The sequence below is a fragment of the Metopolophium dirhodum genome, chromosome 4 (assembly GCF_019925205.1).
Source record: "Metopolophium dirhodum isolate CAU chromosome 4, ASM1992520v1, whole genome shotgun sequence".
Taxonomy (NCBI): Eukaryota; Metazoa; Arthropoda; class Insecta; order Hemiptera; family Aphididae; genus Metopolophium; species Metopolophium dirhodum.
This window is the reverse complement of record NC_083563.1, coordinates 8,887,855-8,908,876: the sequence shown is the minus strand read 5'-3', so window position 1 is coordinate 8,908,876 and position 21,022 is coordinate 8,887,855. Positions and strand designations below refer to the sequence as shown.

The window sequence follows — 21,022 nt, the reverse complement described above, 5'->3', positions numbered from 1 at the left end:
TAATATTTCCACCGCATCCGAACAGAGCTAATTCATTTAAATAACTAATGCATATTAAAACGGGTCTGTTTCAAACGGCAGCCATTGCAGATAATTGATCATACTATTCGAGTGATTGGAGAAAACTAATTTTTATGCCGTTCAAAAAACACAGCAATAGTGTACTAAAATAATAGGTACTATATATAAGTATGTTTCACATAACTACTCTTAAATTATAATGAGCTTTAGTCATCTGTAATTATTCACAAAACGTTTTAAAATAGTCGTTTTATTTGTTGGAAAATAAACCAACAAACATATTTATATGTAATACATGTGTATAAACAGTTTTATAATTTTTTAATGAACTTTTATTAATATTCCTTACAAGTTATAATAATACATACTATCCTTAGTCCTTATAACATAAAATAATATCATAAGGTATCCAAAATCACAATGTATGGATAAATATATCTCATTCAAATTGAAAGCACTCAGTATTTTGTTTAGTAAAATATATAAAATTAAAAGGTTAAAATTATATCATATATATATATATTTACGAATAACGTAATAATTTGTATTTTTCAACTTAAGTTATTATTGATTTAACTTTTAACATATAAAATATAAAAATTATTACAATCATCATTTATGTGTGTGATGATTTAAATAAATAAAATACTTATACAAGGTTAAAATAAAAATATATATTTTATTTATATAATATAATAATATATAATATGCTCGTCCATTAATCAAGTCAAACAAATCATTAATAAAAATTTAAAAAACAAACAATTTTTATCTTTCCTTAAAGTGCCAATTCTATAAAATATAATATTAAAACAATTTATAGCTATCTATAGTCTTTTAATTTGGCACTTTCTTAAAGATTGAATACTTATACAACTATTATAATATCCATTTGGATTTAAGACTCTCAATGTTTTCTAAACACTAAAATAAATAGCACCTAATAATTGAGATTTTTCTGATCAACTAAGTCCAAAAAATTATTTTGAGCATAAAACATTTTTCGTAACATTCTAGGTAACAAATAGATAATGGTAGACACGGATAATTAGTCCAAGTTCTTATACAAACAAATTAATTTTTTTACACAGTATACGCGGCTAAATTTGAGGTCGATACAACTGATGAACAAAACAATTAACAATAATTAAAAAAAAAAAATAAACTTAATAATAAAACAATCACAAGAATAAGTTTCACCGGCTGAAGGGTTTCTGTGAAGACTCCGTAGCACACACAGTGATATCACCATTTCCGAAGACAGGCCGCCGCAGACCACTTGGATGACGGCCTATCAAAAAGCCAATGACATTCATCATATACGCAACATAAATAGAGCGACATTGGCAATATCATTTGATTTAGCGCCATCGACAATACGCATTTTAGGAGACACCGGGCTGCAAATGTTATTTTGATTTTTTTGTTATAAAGCAAAACCAAACCACAAAACAATCACACAGTTTAACAACGTTAGTTAATTATATATAATATAATAATGATTTAATATTTACCTCAACGATTTGACCAATGATTCCACGGCTGCGTATATCCTGTCGAAATGTGGACGGTTTTCTGGCTGATATTGCCAGCACTGTAACATGAGACGATAAACCTCGTCGGGTGTACCTTCAGGAGCAGGCATTCTATAGCCTAATAATAATATAAAATAAAATAAGTTATTATTCATTATTTAATATTTATTGTTAATAAAAATAACAAATAATCAGATTAATATTATATTGAGTTGTGATTACTCTTAAAATTATCTTAACCATTTTTGCACCTCATTATTATTACCTGTATCGATTTTTTCCCGAGCCTTTGAATTGCTAAGACCACTGTAGGGTGTTCCGCCTTTGGCAAATATCTCCCAACACAGTACACCATAACTCCAAACGTCACATAATGTAGTATATTTACCTACACACATATAAGTATAGAATAATAGAAAGAATCTCATATTTTTAAAAATGCATCTATAATCCTTTGACTTACCAAAATTAAGAGCCTCGGGAGCTGTCCATTTAATTGGAATTTGTTTCATACCGTCAGAAACTATATACTCTTCTTCTTCTCTGGACATACCAAAATCAGAAATCTTCACTATATTTTTATCATCTAATTTGAACAAGGAAAATTACATTATTAGTTTTTTAGAAAGTTATTTTTTTAAATTTTATATTTATCTAGAATTTTTAATTATAATCTTTTGGTAATAATAATGGATGTTAATACTGAATATATTGTTATTACCGGAGGAATTTCTAATGGTAGCATTATGATGATGATTGTTTTGGTACAAATTTTTATTGCGACTAGTTAAATTAATACCTACAGGCTACAACGTATACCTATAGTGTTATTTAGTAGTTTATTGTATTTTTAATAGATTTTTTATGTTTTTAAGTCATTTTATATGTAAATTCAAATTTAAAAAAAAATGTTATTTCAAGATTCTAACGGAAATTTTATATAATAATAGATATATTTTACTACTAACACAAACAACTAACATCTATCTGGTTTTACATTTGAAATTCCATAATAGCTAATAAAATTGATATGGGCTAAACAGCTGTACCTACCTACCTACCTAATACTTTTATGATCAATGAATTCAACATTATCAAATCTATATACCACCAGAATATCATAATAAATAATTAAAATAATACCTACCTAATATTTAGATCGTAACTATAGTTTTTTAGGGTATTTCTGCACGCATTTTTTAAATTTTAAGACGTTTATTTTTTAAATAAAAGGTTAATTTATTTTACATTTTTAAATAACAAATATAATATAATATAATACTACAATGATGCATAATTTACAGTTAACGAAGGCATTGTATCTGGCCGAAACATATTTTAAAGAAAAACAAAATATTGAATTATTTTCAAAATACATATTATTACAATAAGTACCTATTGATTGTCATTTAAACGAAATAAAACTATAGTACAAAATATGACGAAACCAAAAGGTACATTGTACATAAAAATATTTTATTAATTGGGTGATTGTATAGGTACTATATTTTTAGATTTGGCGATACAGACAAATTTCTACTAAAGTGACCGGCCAAAGAAAAAATGTTGGGCATCACTTATATAAATAGTAAAACTGTGTATAAATTATATATCCGGTGTATACATATTATAACAATAATAAACAGTTTCATATTATGATTTAGGTAGGCTTTAAAAACAAATTAAAAATAACATGATAGTTTGTAGCACGGACTAAGATATAATATCTATAATATCTATAATATCTTAGTCCGTGGTTTGTAGTCAACCATTCTGTTGTTTTTTGGATGGACATTGATAAGAAGCGTACTTAGGGATGACATTTTTTATTTTACTGAAACCGAAACAGACGTTTTCTGTAATTTTTACCACTCCTCCGTGGTCAACCACCAGTTTTAATATCCTGATCCTATTCGTAACTGGAATACCACACACAATGGTTTTTTTACATACGATTATAAGGTAAAAACTAGCTCAATGTAGTTGTGATGAGTAACCGACAAAATTATCGATTAGGTATAAGTGATAAAAAAAATTGTTGTAACTGATTGGGAATACAATATGAACGTATTCATCAGTAATATTGTCGTCACCAAGTCAATAAAACAATTTCAAAATTGATTTCGTCAGTCAATCAAGTAACTTTATTATTTTATCATTTATCGAAACAAAATTGTTTTTCTACTAGAAATGTTAGAAAAAGACAAAATGTTAACATCAATTATTGAAGTTTAATTCCTGGAAAACTGGCCGTCCCGAAACACCTTATCAATATAATATACCGGAATATTATACTTAAAAACGGTAAAGTCCCGGCAAAACCGGGACGTGTGGCAACCGTGAATACTACAAAATAAGTAAAAAATGTTTACTTATGTCTCATTTTCTTAATACATAATATGTATTTAATAATTTATAAACTTACCAACTAAACAGTTTCGAGCTGCGAGATCACGGTGAATGCAGTTCTTACTTTCTAAGTACATCATGCCAGCAGCTGCATCACGACACATTGAGACCAATTGGAGGACAGACAAGGTCTTAGAATTATTTCTTAAATACGATAACAAAGACCCTCCTATAAACAAAAATATTTACTTAGTAAATGTGCAGTACCTCTACTCATCAAAAAAGCAGATATCCAGCACTAGTCCAGATAATTATTAAGCTATGTTAAATCAAAGCAGCAGCTTAAATTAAATACTAGGTGGTATTCAAAAGAAAAATAATAATACCAGAATATATTAAAAAATACTTGCCTGCGACTAGTTCCATGACTATCATAATAGGTTGTTTCTGCACACAGATACCGATTAGCTTAACAACATTAGGATGGTCATATTGTTTCAAAATACGACCTTCCTGCAGGAATTTCTTTTTGTGCTCATCGGGCACGGTAACACGACATGTTTTTACCGCAGCTTCCTTATTGGTAGACCGCAATCTTGCTTTATAAACATCGCCAAAATTACCCTGAAATTATACATATGAAAATATGATATAAAAAAATATTTATATACGAATATACGATTCACATACTCTGCCTATTTTTTCAAGCAGTAACACATCATCATTATTTAATTCCCATCGTTCTCTAGGGATTGGTTGTCGAAGTATAGCTCCTGAGCGACTAGTGACTGGTAATGCACTTTGGTATTGATATGTAATAAGTTCTTGAATGGTTGGGAATGATGGTCCTTCAAAACGAAACTCGCCCTACATTTAAAAGAAAAATTGTTGAAATTATTAGTATCCATAATAATTTTGTTTAACATAGTTTGTAAACTTTTCACTTACCTCGGAAGTGGTTTGAACAATAAAATGCTTATGGCCACCCCAACATACGGACAACACTGTCTGATTCTCATCGTTTCTAGTAGTTTCTCTCACTAAAAAGTCCCCTTCTTTTGTTAAAAGTCGAACAACTTCTTCTCTCGGTAATACTCCATGGAACCATTCTTCTTCAATTAATGATTTTACAGAAGACCCAATCTAAAGTAAAAATATTAAATGTATCAATCACATAAATTGTTATTTAAACTATATTTTCCCATTGTAAACATCACATAAAGAGGACGTTCCCCATGTTGTTTCCGTCTTAGACATTTTTACGTTAAAAATAATCCATTTTACTCTGGCATTATCAAAATTAAAGTGAATTGACCTATTATCAAAATTAAATTAAGAATATTATCTAGAGCCCCACGTAGGATTTTTTTTCAATATTTTAATTATAAGCTTTTTGACGGAGACAACACAAGCGGGTATATAACGTGAACTTAAAGTAGAAAAATACAATGGGTTTAGCAGAAAGACTTCAACGTTTCTGAACAAGGCACTCAAGAATATTGTTATAACATATAAGGTTAAAAACTCTTAACTCATTAATATTCATCCCAACGATAGTAGTTTAAATAATAATACTAATAACTTAAGAAACAAAATCCAATACATTTTTATTCACATCACACAAATTATTAGTAATAATCATAATACAAATATAACATTTGTAAGCACATCATCAAACATTGTAAAAACGAGTATTAGTCATTCTGAAATAAATGCGATTTACCTGAGCTGATAAAATGAATCATCAAATAGATAATTTTATATATTATATTATTATATAGAAATTATCAGCTATAGTAAAGTAATTGCATACGGTTATATGTTAGTCAAAGCTTACCACACTAGGCAAAAAGTTGTTAGAATTGTTGTCAGCAAATGGCACAGGCGTGACTATCGGTCGCATATCAACAATAACCGATCCATCGTTTCCATCTAGACTGTCTGAGTGATAGTGATTACTACTATCACCGTTTTGTGGACCTACTCCAGAGCTGGCTGTAGTTGTAGTAATGGCACTGTTATTGTTTTGCACTGAATTTGAATCCATCGAAAGGTTACCATTCCCTGAATTTGGTACAGACTTACGACGGAATGGTTTACGTAAGATATCTACCAAGCTAGACGTACCTAGTGTAGTAGCTATAGTCATCATGGATGAAGCTTGACTAACGTTACTCAACGAAGGCCTTTTCAGAGTACCGTCAACCTGAAATTTGAATAACTTATGTAATTTATATCACTATGTAAAAGTAAAGAGAGAGACTAGAAATTAAATATAAATTAAAATATAATTAACTTACAGTAATGTCAATATCGTTTATGTCTAATGATGGAAGATCGCATCCAGAAGGCAATTCTTCGCAACCAATTTCAAAAAGAGCTTTTTTTATAACATCTACTTGCTTTTGTAGTCGATGTTCTTCGCTTTTGAGTTCAATCAATTGTATTTCGCTAAAAGGAATAAGATTTTTATGCAAAATAAACTATCCAGTTCGCACTAAAATATCGTTCTCAACTGTTAAATACAGCATAAACACAAAAGTGTATAAGTATTAATATATTTCAAGTACGAAGAGATAAATGGCTAAAGTCCAATTTCCCACGCATTTTTTTCAGCACAATAATTTTTTTAATGAAGTGGGATAGAGTTTGAGCGGAAACAATAATATTGGTGATCATTTCAACAGATCAATAACATGTTTTTATAATTTTATATGAAAAACTCATAAAAATGTGTATAATCTATTTTTTTGAATTTACTAATTAAAAATATCAAATAGATACAAACCATAAAAAAATTAATTCAAATATTACACAAGAATTTAGGTATATGATGACCCCTCAATGCAAATTATACATTTTATTGTATTCCGAGACAATAGAGAATACATTACAACTAATTCGAGTAGGTACCTACTTATATAATACCATTTTTCCATTATATCATATATCATTTTATTTCATTTTATCAACGAAAAACATTATATTTATTATAAAAAAATTATATAGGTATATAATATGAATTGGTGCCTAACAATGTTATGATTTATGGTAATATAATACAATTTAAAACCCGTATGGTATATTTTTACACGCTAAACAAACGCTCAAAAGTATAATTTTAATATATTAATTCATTTTTCTACAAAGTGAATAGTTTATTGGGATATTGTTCTCAAACCGAATATGCATTTAAAAAAAAAATATTAAGTTAAACTGGTAGGTACCTATAAATTGTTGGTATACCCATTTATATTATATATTATAGGTATCTGCAGATATTATATATGCTATATCATAGCTTATGTTGGGCATCGGTCGGTGGTCGTCGGACATACAGAGAAATTAAGGTACAAATATCACGGAACAATGTTGTGTTCCTATCATATACATAACACTCGAATGCTCAATTGATGACGGGAAAATGGTAATAGTAATAGTAATAATAATAATAATAATAATAATATAAACGCAACACAAATCGATGTTTGAGATAACAAATGCATAAAGCCTGCACGTTGACGTTTAGATACCCCCCCGACATCATGACTTACGAATTATTTTCCGACTTGTTATCTACACTGGTTTCTATGGCGTCTTGGCATTCTTTCAGCCGGGTTTCGAGTTCAGTCATTTTATTGCGCACCCAGTCCATAGTAAGGTTGTCGACTGCCAGCTGGTTGGCTTGCAGATGTCCAGACGTATCGCCTTGCACTAGCGCGTCGTCGAATGAGATCTCGACGTCATTTCGTTCAGTCCTGAAACGTCGTAAATAACCATTATGATGTGCGTTAACCACGGTAAAATGTCCTACGGATCACGGCAACGGACACGGGTGTTTAAGTATTTATTATCCTTACCACTTTTATTAAATGAATTCCTTTGCACGCCCTAATTGCTAGTATAATAATATTGTATTAATACTTATTCGACGGTTTGTTGTTAGTCCGTTATTTTGAAACATTTTTTTTCGCAAGGAATAATAAGCCACAGAGCAATATTTTATGTACGAGAATAAAAAAAATATTTTAATCTTAAGATATGTGAACATATCCTTGCAAAGACATACACTGCCATTCATTTATTATCACACATTATTTAGCTTTTATTATACATACCTATATTATATTAAGCAATATTAAAATATTTTAATATTTATATAAATTATTATAACTTAGTATATTCAAAAATATAAATAATTTATTTTGTATATTTTATAATATTCTCTAATAAAAACATCAAAATTTGGTAAAACTATGAGACTTATAATAGTATATAAGTACTGTTAATTTTGAGAGGCAGCTATAATATTATGTCTTTGTTTATTAATTGAACATTACATTATCATTGAATTAGTATTGTTATACATTGCAGTCTCTTAAAATTTTGATATTGTATTATAGCCCTAAGGTATTTTGTCAATCGAAGACGAATAAAATACAATAAGATAGGTTTCATATCTATATTTATTATATAGTTAGGTAGGTACTAACTTTTTTGTATAGTCGTTATACTCCTCACACGGTTGTATGATATCCGTGCACGATTCCATACGCAAGCCTATCTGTACGAATTCTTCGGACGCCGGATTCCACTGCACTGCCAATTCGGTTAAGGCATTTTTCCTAAAAATGTAAATTAAAAAAAAAAATAATATATTTACTGACATTGTTTTATCGACAACATAATATTATTGTTCAGGTCGAACGGTAATTAATCAATAACACTAACCAATCGGCTATAATGTTTTCCAGCTCTTGTTTATGATGTTGCATAAATGCCGGCATCATTATTGTCTGGAAGTCTTTTTCCGATTCTTGGGCTTCGGCAATTAATAGGACGTATTCATTATGTACAAGATGCAATCGCCGACAGGCCCTTTGGTATTTTTCCCGGACGTCGTCCAATTTTCTTCCTCCTCGGCCACCTATTTTGAACAATTATATACGTAAATAGTATTTTTTTTAAATAAATTACTAAAAAAGTTTTAAAAAACGTTTATCAATTTTTTTCATATTTTAAGGATGTGTATTATCTGAATAAACTTACTTTTGAAAAAATGTTCTTCAAATCTCGACCTCATAGAACGATAGGTTTCTAGGTGTTTGGTGTAATCTGCTTTTTTTCTTGCCAACTCGTCGACCAACTGAAAAGCAGAAATGTCATTGAAGTATTATGTACGTGTACGGATTCTTATCAACTAATAATTATTCCATTCAATAAAAATTTGTCAAATCACCCAGTTACAATAATAACCTCCTGCCAGGTATTAACGTCATACAAAAATCTTATATACATTGAATTTCAATACGAGCTACACTAGGGTAAATTACAAAATTCTAATTCTGAATAAATATTTTGGATATAAAAAAATAAAAATTATATGGCCTACACGGTGTGTTGTATTATATTAATTGTATTATATTTTATTTGTTTGTTTCTCTTTTAAAAATAATAAATTGTCTTAAGTCGAATGTTCGTATCGCAATATCTACCATAAATAATACGATCTTACATAGTATTGTAATGTTTTATTGAGATTGCAGAATTTTATTCAGATGATTAAATTATAACAACATATTACTGATGTATAAATACGAATATCGGCCATGCAAGTAATATTGCCCACCTATACAAGAAAATCTTTAAAACAAAACTCCAACTGGTAGAACGATTAAAAAAAAACCATCACGTAATATTATTGTATAACTGTATAAGCAAATCTCGGGAAAAACCCATGGTTTAATAAATTGCACGTAGATACGTATGGAGTGAATGTTAAGTAATCCTGTTTAAATGACGATCTTAATTATGAGTACTGCTTTTGTCAGTCGATCGAAATGATGGCCTCAGCGTAAAACTGACAAAGCACTTTTCAGTGATGTAAAATATATATTGTATTATGTAAATACTATCTCTAAGTACCTATTCTCTACACATAATATATCCGTTGGAATAAAATAAATGTAGTAAATTCGTTTTGCATACTGAAAAAGACCAAATGTAAATAACGGGATGACAAACTTAATGTTTAAATATAACTCTGACCTCCCACATGCGCAGCAATATTATAATGGCATAGGTAGTATACATATGCAGTCCGTACAGATACACGTATTTCAACATTTGGCCTGATGAAATTATTATGTTTATAATTTCATATGGCAATGGAAAATATTTCAAAATTAATCGTATTTCTATATTTATCAACACCGACGCGTTCGACACAAATTATAATAAATAAAAACCTTATATAATAAAACAATTAATTTAGCGATCATCATTTTCAAATAAATACTGTGTTAGTAGTAGCAAGTAAGTATACATTATACGATATAGGTAAGCCATCCATAAATCGTGTTGTCCTTAAAAATGTACACCATATAATAAAAAACAGCATTAAAGCACCAACGGAATAAGCTAGTTATAATAATTATTATTATTTGATGACTAATTTAGTAGATATAGTTTCATTTCTATCGTTTTCAAAACATTTATTAATTACTATCTAAGTACTGGTTGTACAAAGAATACAAAAGTGGATTCATCGTAGAAAGTATTCTCTATGATTATTTATTTTGTATGATAGGCCGCTTACTATACTCTAATATTAGCAGCGTTATAATATACTTATATAGTGACGTGAAATACAAGGATGTCAAACTTTAGTACTCTAAATTTAACATGACATCACACATATTATATATATATATATTAGATATAATTGCTATAATGCTATAGCCTATACGAAAATTATTTCGAAATATAATTTAATCATCGCGGTATAAGTACCTTATCAATTTAATACACTTTATTAATAGTTATTACTTATTAATCAACAATCAATATTAAAAAGTTGCATAATATCTAGTCTTTAACTGCAAGAATCGTTAATTTCTAATATTTAATGTGCTGAAATAAATTGTATTGTGTTTCATTGACTTAAGGGAATAATTAATAAAAATATATAAGTTAATAAATAATTATCAATAAAGAAGTATACGCTTATTCAGTGTAACCTTAGGTCTTAAAATATATAATAATGCAAGTATATATTTTAACATCAATAAATTGACTTCCATATAATTTATAATTTTTACATAATAATATAAAGTAATTAACTCGGTTGGGGTCAGTACAAACTACAAGTCAACTAGACACATTTAAGAAGAAAGTAAAAGTTCAATAAGATTTATACTGTCTTAGTTACTTTGTATAAGCTATTATAAATTGTAACTTATTATATAATGACATCTAAATCCCTGTATTTTATAAACAAAAAAAATTTTAGATTAAAAAAAAAATTTGACCCTTTAAATGGATCCATCCTGTGGAAAAAAAGCGGGTAAGTGGATGTCGCTCTAATGTACAGCAGGTTACAAGTGGGTCATTGTATAATGGATTGTATTAAACTTGAATTCAATGATATAAGATCATTGTATAAGAAAAACGGTTCTGAGCGGAGACGGTTTGTCAGTTTGGATATTATAATATTATTATTTTTTATTCGTTTCTATGGTAATAAACAAAGCGTTGGAAATTAAAATCCCATTTTTAGCGGTTTTTCGTAATTTATCGGTAGTTTTTCCCGTGGCATTCAATAACTATTGAGAAAATCGAAAAATGACTTCTCTAAAGTACCATTTCGATCCAATTTGCTAAAAGATAAGATACTATATGTTGAAATCGAAGCACTTCTTCTGGTAAAAATTTTGTATACAGGATATGAAAAAATAAATAAATAAAATAAACACCATCGTAAGACCACTAACCTCGCTCCGCTCAGAATCTAAATAAATAAACAATATTTAAAACTATTTTTAATATAAAATCAAATTTGTGTTTAAAAATGAGAAAAATATTTTCTTATGAATTTGTGTACTTATTTACATGTATTTATACATGTATTCGTACATATAGAATATAATGAATTCTCACAATTATTTAGCTAGGAAATTGTTTAAATTGTCTTTCATAAGTCTCACAAAAAATGAAATACCTACAACAAAAATTGAGTAAATTATTTATGTTTATTATTTGAATCCGAAAAGTGTTTCGTACTTTTTTTATAAAAAAAAATTACATCAACAACAAAATTATAATATAATGACGTGGTTTTTGTACGCAAGTTATTTGACTGACCGAAACTTTTTTCACGGATTAAACTCAAGGTCCCAGTATTTAACGCAAGGTCAACCCTCTTTTTAAACCCACTAGGATTAATTTTTCCAACTTTTCGCATAACAGCCTATTATACCGTACAGTATAATATTTCCGTATATAATAAGTACATAAATATAACTGCACTTGCAAGTTTATTACAATGTTTATTTTTAATTTTTGTATTATAAAATGATGAGAACGTAATTCTTGAAATATGTAAGTACAGATTATAGACGGAGTATAGTAGCTAGGTATGTCTAATAGTTCTTATATTGTCTTGTCTGCATTAAATGTGTGTATCATTGTATGTAAGTAATAAAAATAAAATAGAAACAAGTCATAAATGTTATTTTTGATGTCTCATCATTGATTATAAACCACGAGTTCTATATTTTAATGGTATTGATAATCGTTATATTTTACTATAATATATGTATTATTTTACTAAACCTACTTGTCCTCAATATATTATACGATATAGATAATAATATATTAAACAATTGCACATTTTAATTTTATTTGGCACAGGTTTATAAAGTTATAAGAATAGTACACACAAAGATTGATCCATGTAATTTAATATTGTAACATATACCTAGTGAAATTCTGATACCAAATATTGATATACAATATAAATGTATGTACATCGTACACACTCAATGTATCATTATAAATATATATATATATGTAATACTATAAACATTATACATACATATTTTATTATCAAGCGTACGTGTTAATGTAACTATTGTCTATTATATTAATTTAATTTATACTATTAGCACTATACAAAACAACATTATTTAAGTGTCAACTGTCAAAATACTGTGAGATATGTACGTCCAAGTACATGCAATGTAGTAGGTACCTATAGGAATAGGTATTTATATACACAAACATGTCGAGCAAAAACGTATAGTGTATTAAATGCAATAATGTAATACACTTTTATACCTACATCAAACGCTTTTTATTTTTGACAGTCTCTAGTTGCACGTCATTTACCAAAACGCATCTATATAATAATATATTATATACACATAAATAAGTTAAATGCTATAAGTACAACGCAATAACTATAATGACCGTAAGCTATGTTTATAACTAAGTATATAAAAACATAAACATATTATATGAAGCTATAACAGTTTTGAAAATATTATCAACACATGTGTGAACATATTTTGGAAAATTCGAATGAACTAGGTTAAAACTTCTTGGCGTTCTTTCTTCGTTTATTTTACCTAATACCTATGCAGGAGTAAAAACGATAAATTTAATGCTGCGGTAGAAGCAGAACAGATTGTACCATAAACAAGGCGCACGATTAACAACAAATGTAACAATGTGCGTTGAGCATATATCGTTGGCGCGAACTTGGATAGGGCAATCGAAAGTGTTGCGAGACAATATTACATTTTGTTCGACACGTCAGGCTCTCCTCCGCGCGGGGTCAGGCGAACGTACGAGAGACCGCCGCCACAGTCGAATGGGAATAAAATGACGTGTCGAGTCGCGGCAAAACCTAGTCTCTCAATTTAACCAGGTCGGCGGTAAGTATATATACATATTATGTACTTATATTATTATACTACAACAAATAATATTACAGTCGCGATCATTGTTGCGCGCATAATAAAACAAAGGTAAAAATAAAATAAAAAATAATCATAATATAACGAGCGATAATAACCGCAGACTGCACAACGTGTGCGATAGGTGCAACACGCGAGCCCAATGGCATTTCCGGAGATCGAAACAATTTTCTAGCGCGCACGGCGAACGGTTTCGCACAATATTGGAGGTTAACCTACGTCAGGCGGTTGCCAAATTACCAGTTTTTAACTCGTACAACTGATAAATGAAAAATCCACTCTATTAGTCGGAAGAAACAACAGACAATATTGTAACTCAGCTTTTATAATCTCATTCAACACTTGCTATTTCCCTCGATGTCCCTTCCCATTCAGCTTAGGCGTCGCAAGTCTAAAAAATCGTATTTTTTATTACCTATATAGAATTATTATATAATTACAGCCATTGCGCTGCACGCAATCGTCCCGGCGACTATATAACAATAATAATAATATGTAATATGTATCTACCTATATGATACCACGAGTATAATAATATAATAATATAATGTAACGTTCGTGGTCGCGGCTAGAACGATATACCTATCGTCTACTATGTATAATATAATATAATATCGTAGATTTTATTATTGTTATAAATTTCTTCTCCTCCGTCAAAAGACGGTTTCTCGTGAGCTCGCTCTTGCGCTTACACACACACACACACACACACACACACACACACACACACACACCGAACTTATCGTACTATACACACGACGACGTTACGCGTATCCACTACGGCATTATTTTTACTGAATGCGACATAGACCTCCCGGCAGACCCGTCTCCTTTAGGAGGAAGAAGAAGAACACCGAGCACTGAACAACACAGAGAAGAAGAAAAAACACATACACACGACAACGACGATACGTACATGTACTACGTATATTATGGTATATAACACTGGCCTTGAACGCAGTGGCGGCGGCGCACACGCCTCGTTTGGACGCGGTCCCCATTGTTCCAAAGAACGAGAAAAAAAGACGGTACAGCGGTGACTATACTCTGTGAAACTGCATATATATATATATATATATATATATATATATATATATATATATATATATATATTATATACACACGCGTAGTTATTATATTATACATTATTATAAACGGCGAGATATGATGACGAGAACTGTGAAGGAAGAGGAGGAATTACATATTTTTTTATACTTATCGTTATATATTATTTCGTGTTTACGCACCTGAGAAGACTGGCCGCCGCCGTCTCCGAAATCAGTAAAACATTATGAATAATATGTGTTTATGACGCATTTCCCAATAGACGGCGAAAACAAATCACAGCAATAATTCGACACACGTATAATAGTAGCCCAGGTTAGGTTAGGTGGTACGTGTCCGACGTATGTGTATTATATTCATTGCCGTGCGATATATTATAATTGTTAATATTATATTAATATCACTATTATTATTGTTTTTAAACAATACACCAGCGAAAACGAATCGTAAACCGAACGGCGTGAAATAATAATAATAATATTATTTATAAGCATATTTTTTTCTACGTTGTGCAATCCAATCACCAGCAAAATGCCACGATGTGTGACGCGAGGTGGTGATCTTTGGATAACGGCATTTCGCGCTCTGTTCGTCCGTCGCCACGGCGGTTGCACCCATACTCAATATATTATTATATTGTGCGAATGAATAAAAAAACCGGGTGCGCTTACGGGATTTTCACACGTTTTAACCCTTACACCAAAAGTTGAAGGTTTTACTTTTTTGTTTTTTACACGTTGAACAAGGACATCTGCGATCATTTCTTCATTGCAATAAAATATGTAGCTGTGCATTTTTACAAGTCTTTAAAATTATATACTTAATTACTGATTAAAACCTGTTGACGCGCAGAAGTGCGTCAGATGATAAAATGACATTTATTTTTTATCCAATTATCGCGGATTAGGACTATTTTATTTTTCCCGATATTCTGTACTTACATAATAAATTACATATAACATCGATTGGAATGTTAATTCATAGTTGATAATTAAAACCTTACTGTCTAATTAAAATACATTCGAAACATTTAATTACAGATATAAGATGACCTTACATCATAATTCAAAACACATTCTTTGATGCGACCTTCTTATAGTGTTATAGGAAAACATAATATTTATCATTATTAATTGCAAGCATTCGAATTGGGGGAGGGAGGATGCACACAGAACTGTACCTACGGAGTTCGTCTTATATTTCTTTATATTTGAGAGTAACCCTTCTAATTATTTTCATTGGGACAGGGGTGGTATCTGGTATAGGTACGTTGATTTTAATAAAATACCTACTTTTTCAGAATAAAATTAATTATTTGACATACCTGGGTAGTATTGCTTATTAATTTTGGATGAATTATATATAGATAATAATAAATAACCAAAATTAACTCATTATTATTGTGATAATTACATCATAATTATTATCAATAGTTATTATTAACATGTTCACACTTATCAAAAGCTATGAAATATTAATTTTATTATTATTATTTAATATTTGATAAATATAATCTTAATTTACAAAAATATAAATGTATGTAAATTGATTAAAATTACTTTTTATGTGATTAAAATTGTTATGGACCATATTATTATTCAACAATTAATGTTAACGTTTATATTAGCAGGGGTTTTTATAACTGATTATTTGTCTAATTACTGATTGTTGTGGGAGGATACATAGGCGCAACTAGACCTCTAAAAGGTGGGGTGCTATAATATTTCATAGGTATCTCAAAAACATAAAATGTATGGTATTTCACTAAAATAATGATAGTTAAACCTAAAAAAACAAGGGGTGCTAAAGACCCTTTTGCACCCCACTAGTTGCGCCAATGGGAGGATAGAATCCCTCCCCCCACCAATCGCTGAGCGTTAAATAATTTTACACTTGGGATGCAGTTTTAAACCGTTATAATAGAGCTCTTCTACTTGATTACTTGATTACCCATACCCATTTCGGACACTGTTATTTACATACAGTTATTATTTTCAAAACAATAAAAATCATAAAAAAATTCCTCGATTTGTTTTACACAAATGTATTCTTTTAATTTTGTCATATACTATGTATAAGCAAGGCGGGCTTGCTAATTAAGTTAATTAAGGGGGCCAATGAGGGGCACGGTCCCGGGGCCCATTGATTTTGGGGGGGCCCATCTTTATCTCCAAAATATATTTTTTTAACGCGTCCAATAGTTTTCAAAAAAAAAATTACTTAGCTCTTGTAAATTAGGTATTTCAGTTAAAAGTATTAATGCATATTACTATACTTAACTTTAGGGGACCATAGTTAATAACCTAACGAACCAAAATTGATTGTTTGACTGTCAAAATGTTCAGAAAAAAAGCTTTGCCGGAATCCATCAAAAAATATAGTGGTTACCATTTGAAAAAATAAAGTCGATTTTATTATTGGTACAACTGGTGTTTAAAAATTTTAAAAATGTTATAAAAAAAATTGCCTGTTAAACATAAAGAAACACTCGTCTTTTTTTATTTTAACGAAACTATATCATCGATCGATAATTGTTAAAAAAAAAACCCGAGTACAATGATAGGATACACTCTGTATATTTTTTGTATAGTAAAAAATTATACAATAATATAAAGTCGTTAATATGTACCTAATGATACAATTATTTTGAAGTTAAAGTTGAAAGGGGGCCCACTAAGTGTGTGGTATCCCGGGACCCAATTGATCCTTAATCCGGGCTTCTGTATAAGTATTCGTTTATTAGGCTATACATATTGTAAAACCTGACTGTCATAAATATCAACTTTCAATGAACCTAGCAAGTATCTACCCAGCTACTTACTACCTATAGTCTTTATTAAGTAATCCAAAACACAGTTTTAATTTTTTTAGTTTAACTTTAAATATCTTTGTTAAAGAAAATAATACTTCAAAACAGGTAAAACAAGTTTTAATTTTTGTAATAAATAGACTGGTTTTGAAGTATAATTTGCTATACCATTGATACCTTAAATGTTCATTAATCTGATATCTCAATCTATTCAATGTATTATACACTGCAGAATTGTAAATATATACGCCTTCATTATAGGCATTATTTTAATGAATATAATAATGCATTATTATTGTACAATACTACCATTTATAAATATAATGTAAGTGTATAATTTACATATAATATATACTATAATACTATATACTATATAACCCATATATACTAACCTAACCAACAGTTTTTTTTATAATCTTTGATTGTTTTAACTTATAGGTTCGGTAATAGGTAAATATAATGATTCTTAAATCATTAATTATTATCCAGTAATTCTATAATTTTCATCTTCTTAACTATTACGATAATAAGTAAGTGAGTGTTTGTGTTTGGCAGAATTTTTAAGTGGGCACCCGTAGCCTTTCTCTCCGGACACGAACTGGGATCGAACCGGCGTCGGTGCGCGTCGCAACCGACGTCTTAGTTCGCTCGGCCACTCCGTCCCCCTATAATATAATTATAATATATATATAAAAATTACAAAACCCTTAGTAATGCAAAAAATATTTCAATATGATTCATTGGACGAACAATACCTTGAGAATATTGGTATTATTGGTATCTTTATTGCATGTAGAGCCGTAGTGTTGTGTATTTGACAATAAGTCTATAGTATAATATTTATTGGTTTAACACTAATGTGTTATGTGAAATAATTTCCAGTTTAGTAGTTTAAGTATATCTAGTATATACCTAATACTCATTGAAATTTTCTATTGATAAATTATACCAATTTCATGATTTATGTTTTTAATTGTATAAATATAAACAATTGGACTGTTTTTTGTAAAATTGAAACTGCAGTATACTTAAATGACAAAAAAGTAGACAAATAAATATGCAGTTAAATCACGCAATTGTATAATTGGACAATGATTCATTTTAGTAGACTGGATGTCTTAATTATAAAAGCATAATATTTAGTACTTTAATAGTATACCTATAATACTGTGTTATTTGAATATTTGATCGATTACTCATTTGTATACTAAAAATTTTACAGTGTGTACATTTTACTGTAGTGTATGCAAATAAATATACATATAATATTATTGTGTTATAGTGCTATAGTGGTGGAATAAACACAACAGATTCACGCATGGATTTAAAAGTTCAAACCTTTCTGTTTCATTTGAAGTACCTACAGTAGAAATCGTTTAGTTCGTCATCGACTAACAATCATATCGGTTAATACGCATAAATTCTCAAGTCCCAACTAAATTTCCTAGGTATTTTTTTAGTAAAAATGCTATTACAAAAAAATTCAATATGTTTATTATTAATTTTTTATTTTACTAAGAAGTTTTTTTAGTTTTTTGTTTTGTTGGCTTTTGTTAATTGAGTTTATTTGGTTTTCATTTATGGAAAGCTTTTTATCCTTGTTAACACCAACAGTTGTAATTAGTTGCTAAACTAACTTCCCATCGACATTGATACTGTCTTTCTAGTTCCTTTATCTATTACAACCCAAAAAATCGTTAAATTGATTAGAATTCTTTTAAAATTCTAGATAACATTTGTAATGCCAAAACATTTTGATAAGTACCATAATATTCTTAAAACAAACACACACATTTATTTGTAATTCCATCGAATATTCTTTCTTTTCGAGTTTTGGTCAGATAAGGCCGTAAATTTGTTACAGATTTATTGAACCATTTTTATTTAGCTGTTGTAGTACCTCATAAGTCATAATTTAGATGAATCAACTAGTTGTTTACGTACGTATTACATTTTTAGTTGCCGGAGTTAATTATAGATAATATAAAGATAATATTTAATTTAATTCAATGTGTATTCGAAGGTTAATTCATTAGGTACGCATGGTATTTAATTAAGAAGTTGTTGCAATAACATTGGCTGCGAATAAATACTATATATTCCATATTACACTCTTTAATCTATTATATTATACCCTGTAAACCCATATTTTAAAATACTTAACATGATACGGACAAACTGACAATATTTAAATTAAATTCAGTGCATAATATCCATAACAAGTAATAATCAAGCATTTACTTAATTAAAAATATTGTAAAATAAAATATTGAATCATAATTAATAACGTTGTAACCTATATTATATTGTTCCAATGCGACTGTTACACGCTATAGAGCTAAATTGTAAAAGAATTAGACATGTATAGACAACAGATTTTAGATTCAAAATCAGCACATAAAAATTTACCTACCTACCTATAATAATTACGTATTTTAATACAAACAACATAAAAATAAAAAAATATTTCACATGACTGTGAATCACTCAATTTAGAAACCTATTCTCAAGTAAATTTCATTCTTTAAAACAGTAAGAATGGATAATATTTAGTGGTTTTTGATTTATAGAAAAATAGTAATATTTCAGTTCTATTCCAAGAAATTCAGAAAGTGACAAAAAAAACAATTTCTCCCACGTTGTCTTTTAACATTCGTAACGCTGACACAACAATGCGTTAAATAAGTGCACACCATGAGCTCAGCTTACGTAACACGCTGAAATAGGTTATTGCTTTAAATGACAAATTTATAAATTATTCAAAACCATACTATGATAACTATATCATAATAAAATAAAAATAAAATAGAAAAATCATAGGGTATAAGGATTAAAAGGAAAAATGTTCATAAGTAACTCAAATATTATAAAAAAATTAAGTTGTCTATAATATGCATGTTTATGTTCATTATAAGAAAAATCTAACGTCTGTTGGTTTTTGTATGGTCAATTAAAAACGTATATTATTAATTACTTATCAATACATATTATGCTATAAATTGGTTTAATACAGTATAAAATAAATTATTATGATCATTGTGTTTTTTTTTTTAATACTAAGGGGCACAAAAAAGCAATCAAATGTTGGCACTTAACTTAAAATTATAGATACCTACATCTGAATAAAAAATAAAAATTCAGTATTTCCATAAAAAAATGAAAAGAATTTGAATTTTGCATTGAATAAGTATTCACTAGTACTAGTACATATAGTAGTATATTAAACTAATTAAAACTTGTTAATAATAATAAAAAATTAAATAGAAAATAAGCGTAATATCACGCTAACTGTTTAATAAATACAATATTTGTATCATAATATATAATTTTACTAAAATATACTATATTTTCTATTCTAAGTTAAATTATGTGTGCATAATTTTAATTTTGAATATAGGTACAAGAACAACACTATACTTTATAATTATTAAATTAGTTTTTTACTCTATTGCTGATTTTGCTTATTGTTTTTGGACCTTCAAAAA

General features: G+C 28.8%; 1 protein-coding gene across 3 annotated transcripts in view; it reads right to left on the bottom strand.

Moving 5' to 3' along the window:
- Nucleotides 1-467: 467 nt before the first annotated feature.
- The window catches only part of LOC132942860 (tyrosine-protein kinase Fer), a 35,775-nt gene continuing 15,220 nt past the window's right edge, over nt 468-21,022 (bottom strand). Inside the window, exons 2-15 of one of the 3 annotated variants that reach the window (XM_061011529.1) lie at nt 8,955-9,051; nt 8,637-8,832; nt 8,399-8,530; nt 7,460-7,663; nt 6,206-6,356; nt 5,743-6,111; nt 4,854-5,048; nt 4,596-4,772; nt 4,316-4,529; nt 3,982-4,134; nt 2,020-2,142; nt 1,822-1,944; nt 1,536-1,674; nt 468-1,312 (exon numbers count right to left, since the gene is read on the bottom strand). In XM_061011529.1, the coding sequence (XP_060867512.1) occupies nt 1,267-1,312; nt 1,536-1,674; nt 1,822-1,944; nt 2,020-2,142; nt 3,982-4,134; nt 4,316-4,529; nt 4,596-4,772; nt 4,854-5,048; nt 5,743-6,111; nt 6,206-6,356; nt 7,460-7,663; nt 8,399-8,530; nt 8,637-8,832; nt 8,955-9,051 (2,319 nt within the window). In that variant the 3' untranslated portion in view covers nt 468-1,266. Of the gene's footprint in view, nt 1,422-1,535; nt 1,675-1,821; nt 1,945-2,019; nt 2,143-3,981; nt 4,135-4,315; nt 4,530-4,595; nt 4,773-4,853; nt 5,049-5,742; nt 6,112-6,205; nt 6,357-7,459; nt 7,664-8,398; nt 8,531-8,636; nt 8,833-8,954; nt 9,052-21,022 lie in introns of all 3 variants that reach the window. The other 2 variants (XM_061011530.1, XM_061011528.1) reach the window with 2 other exon arrangements.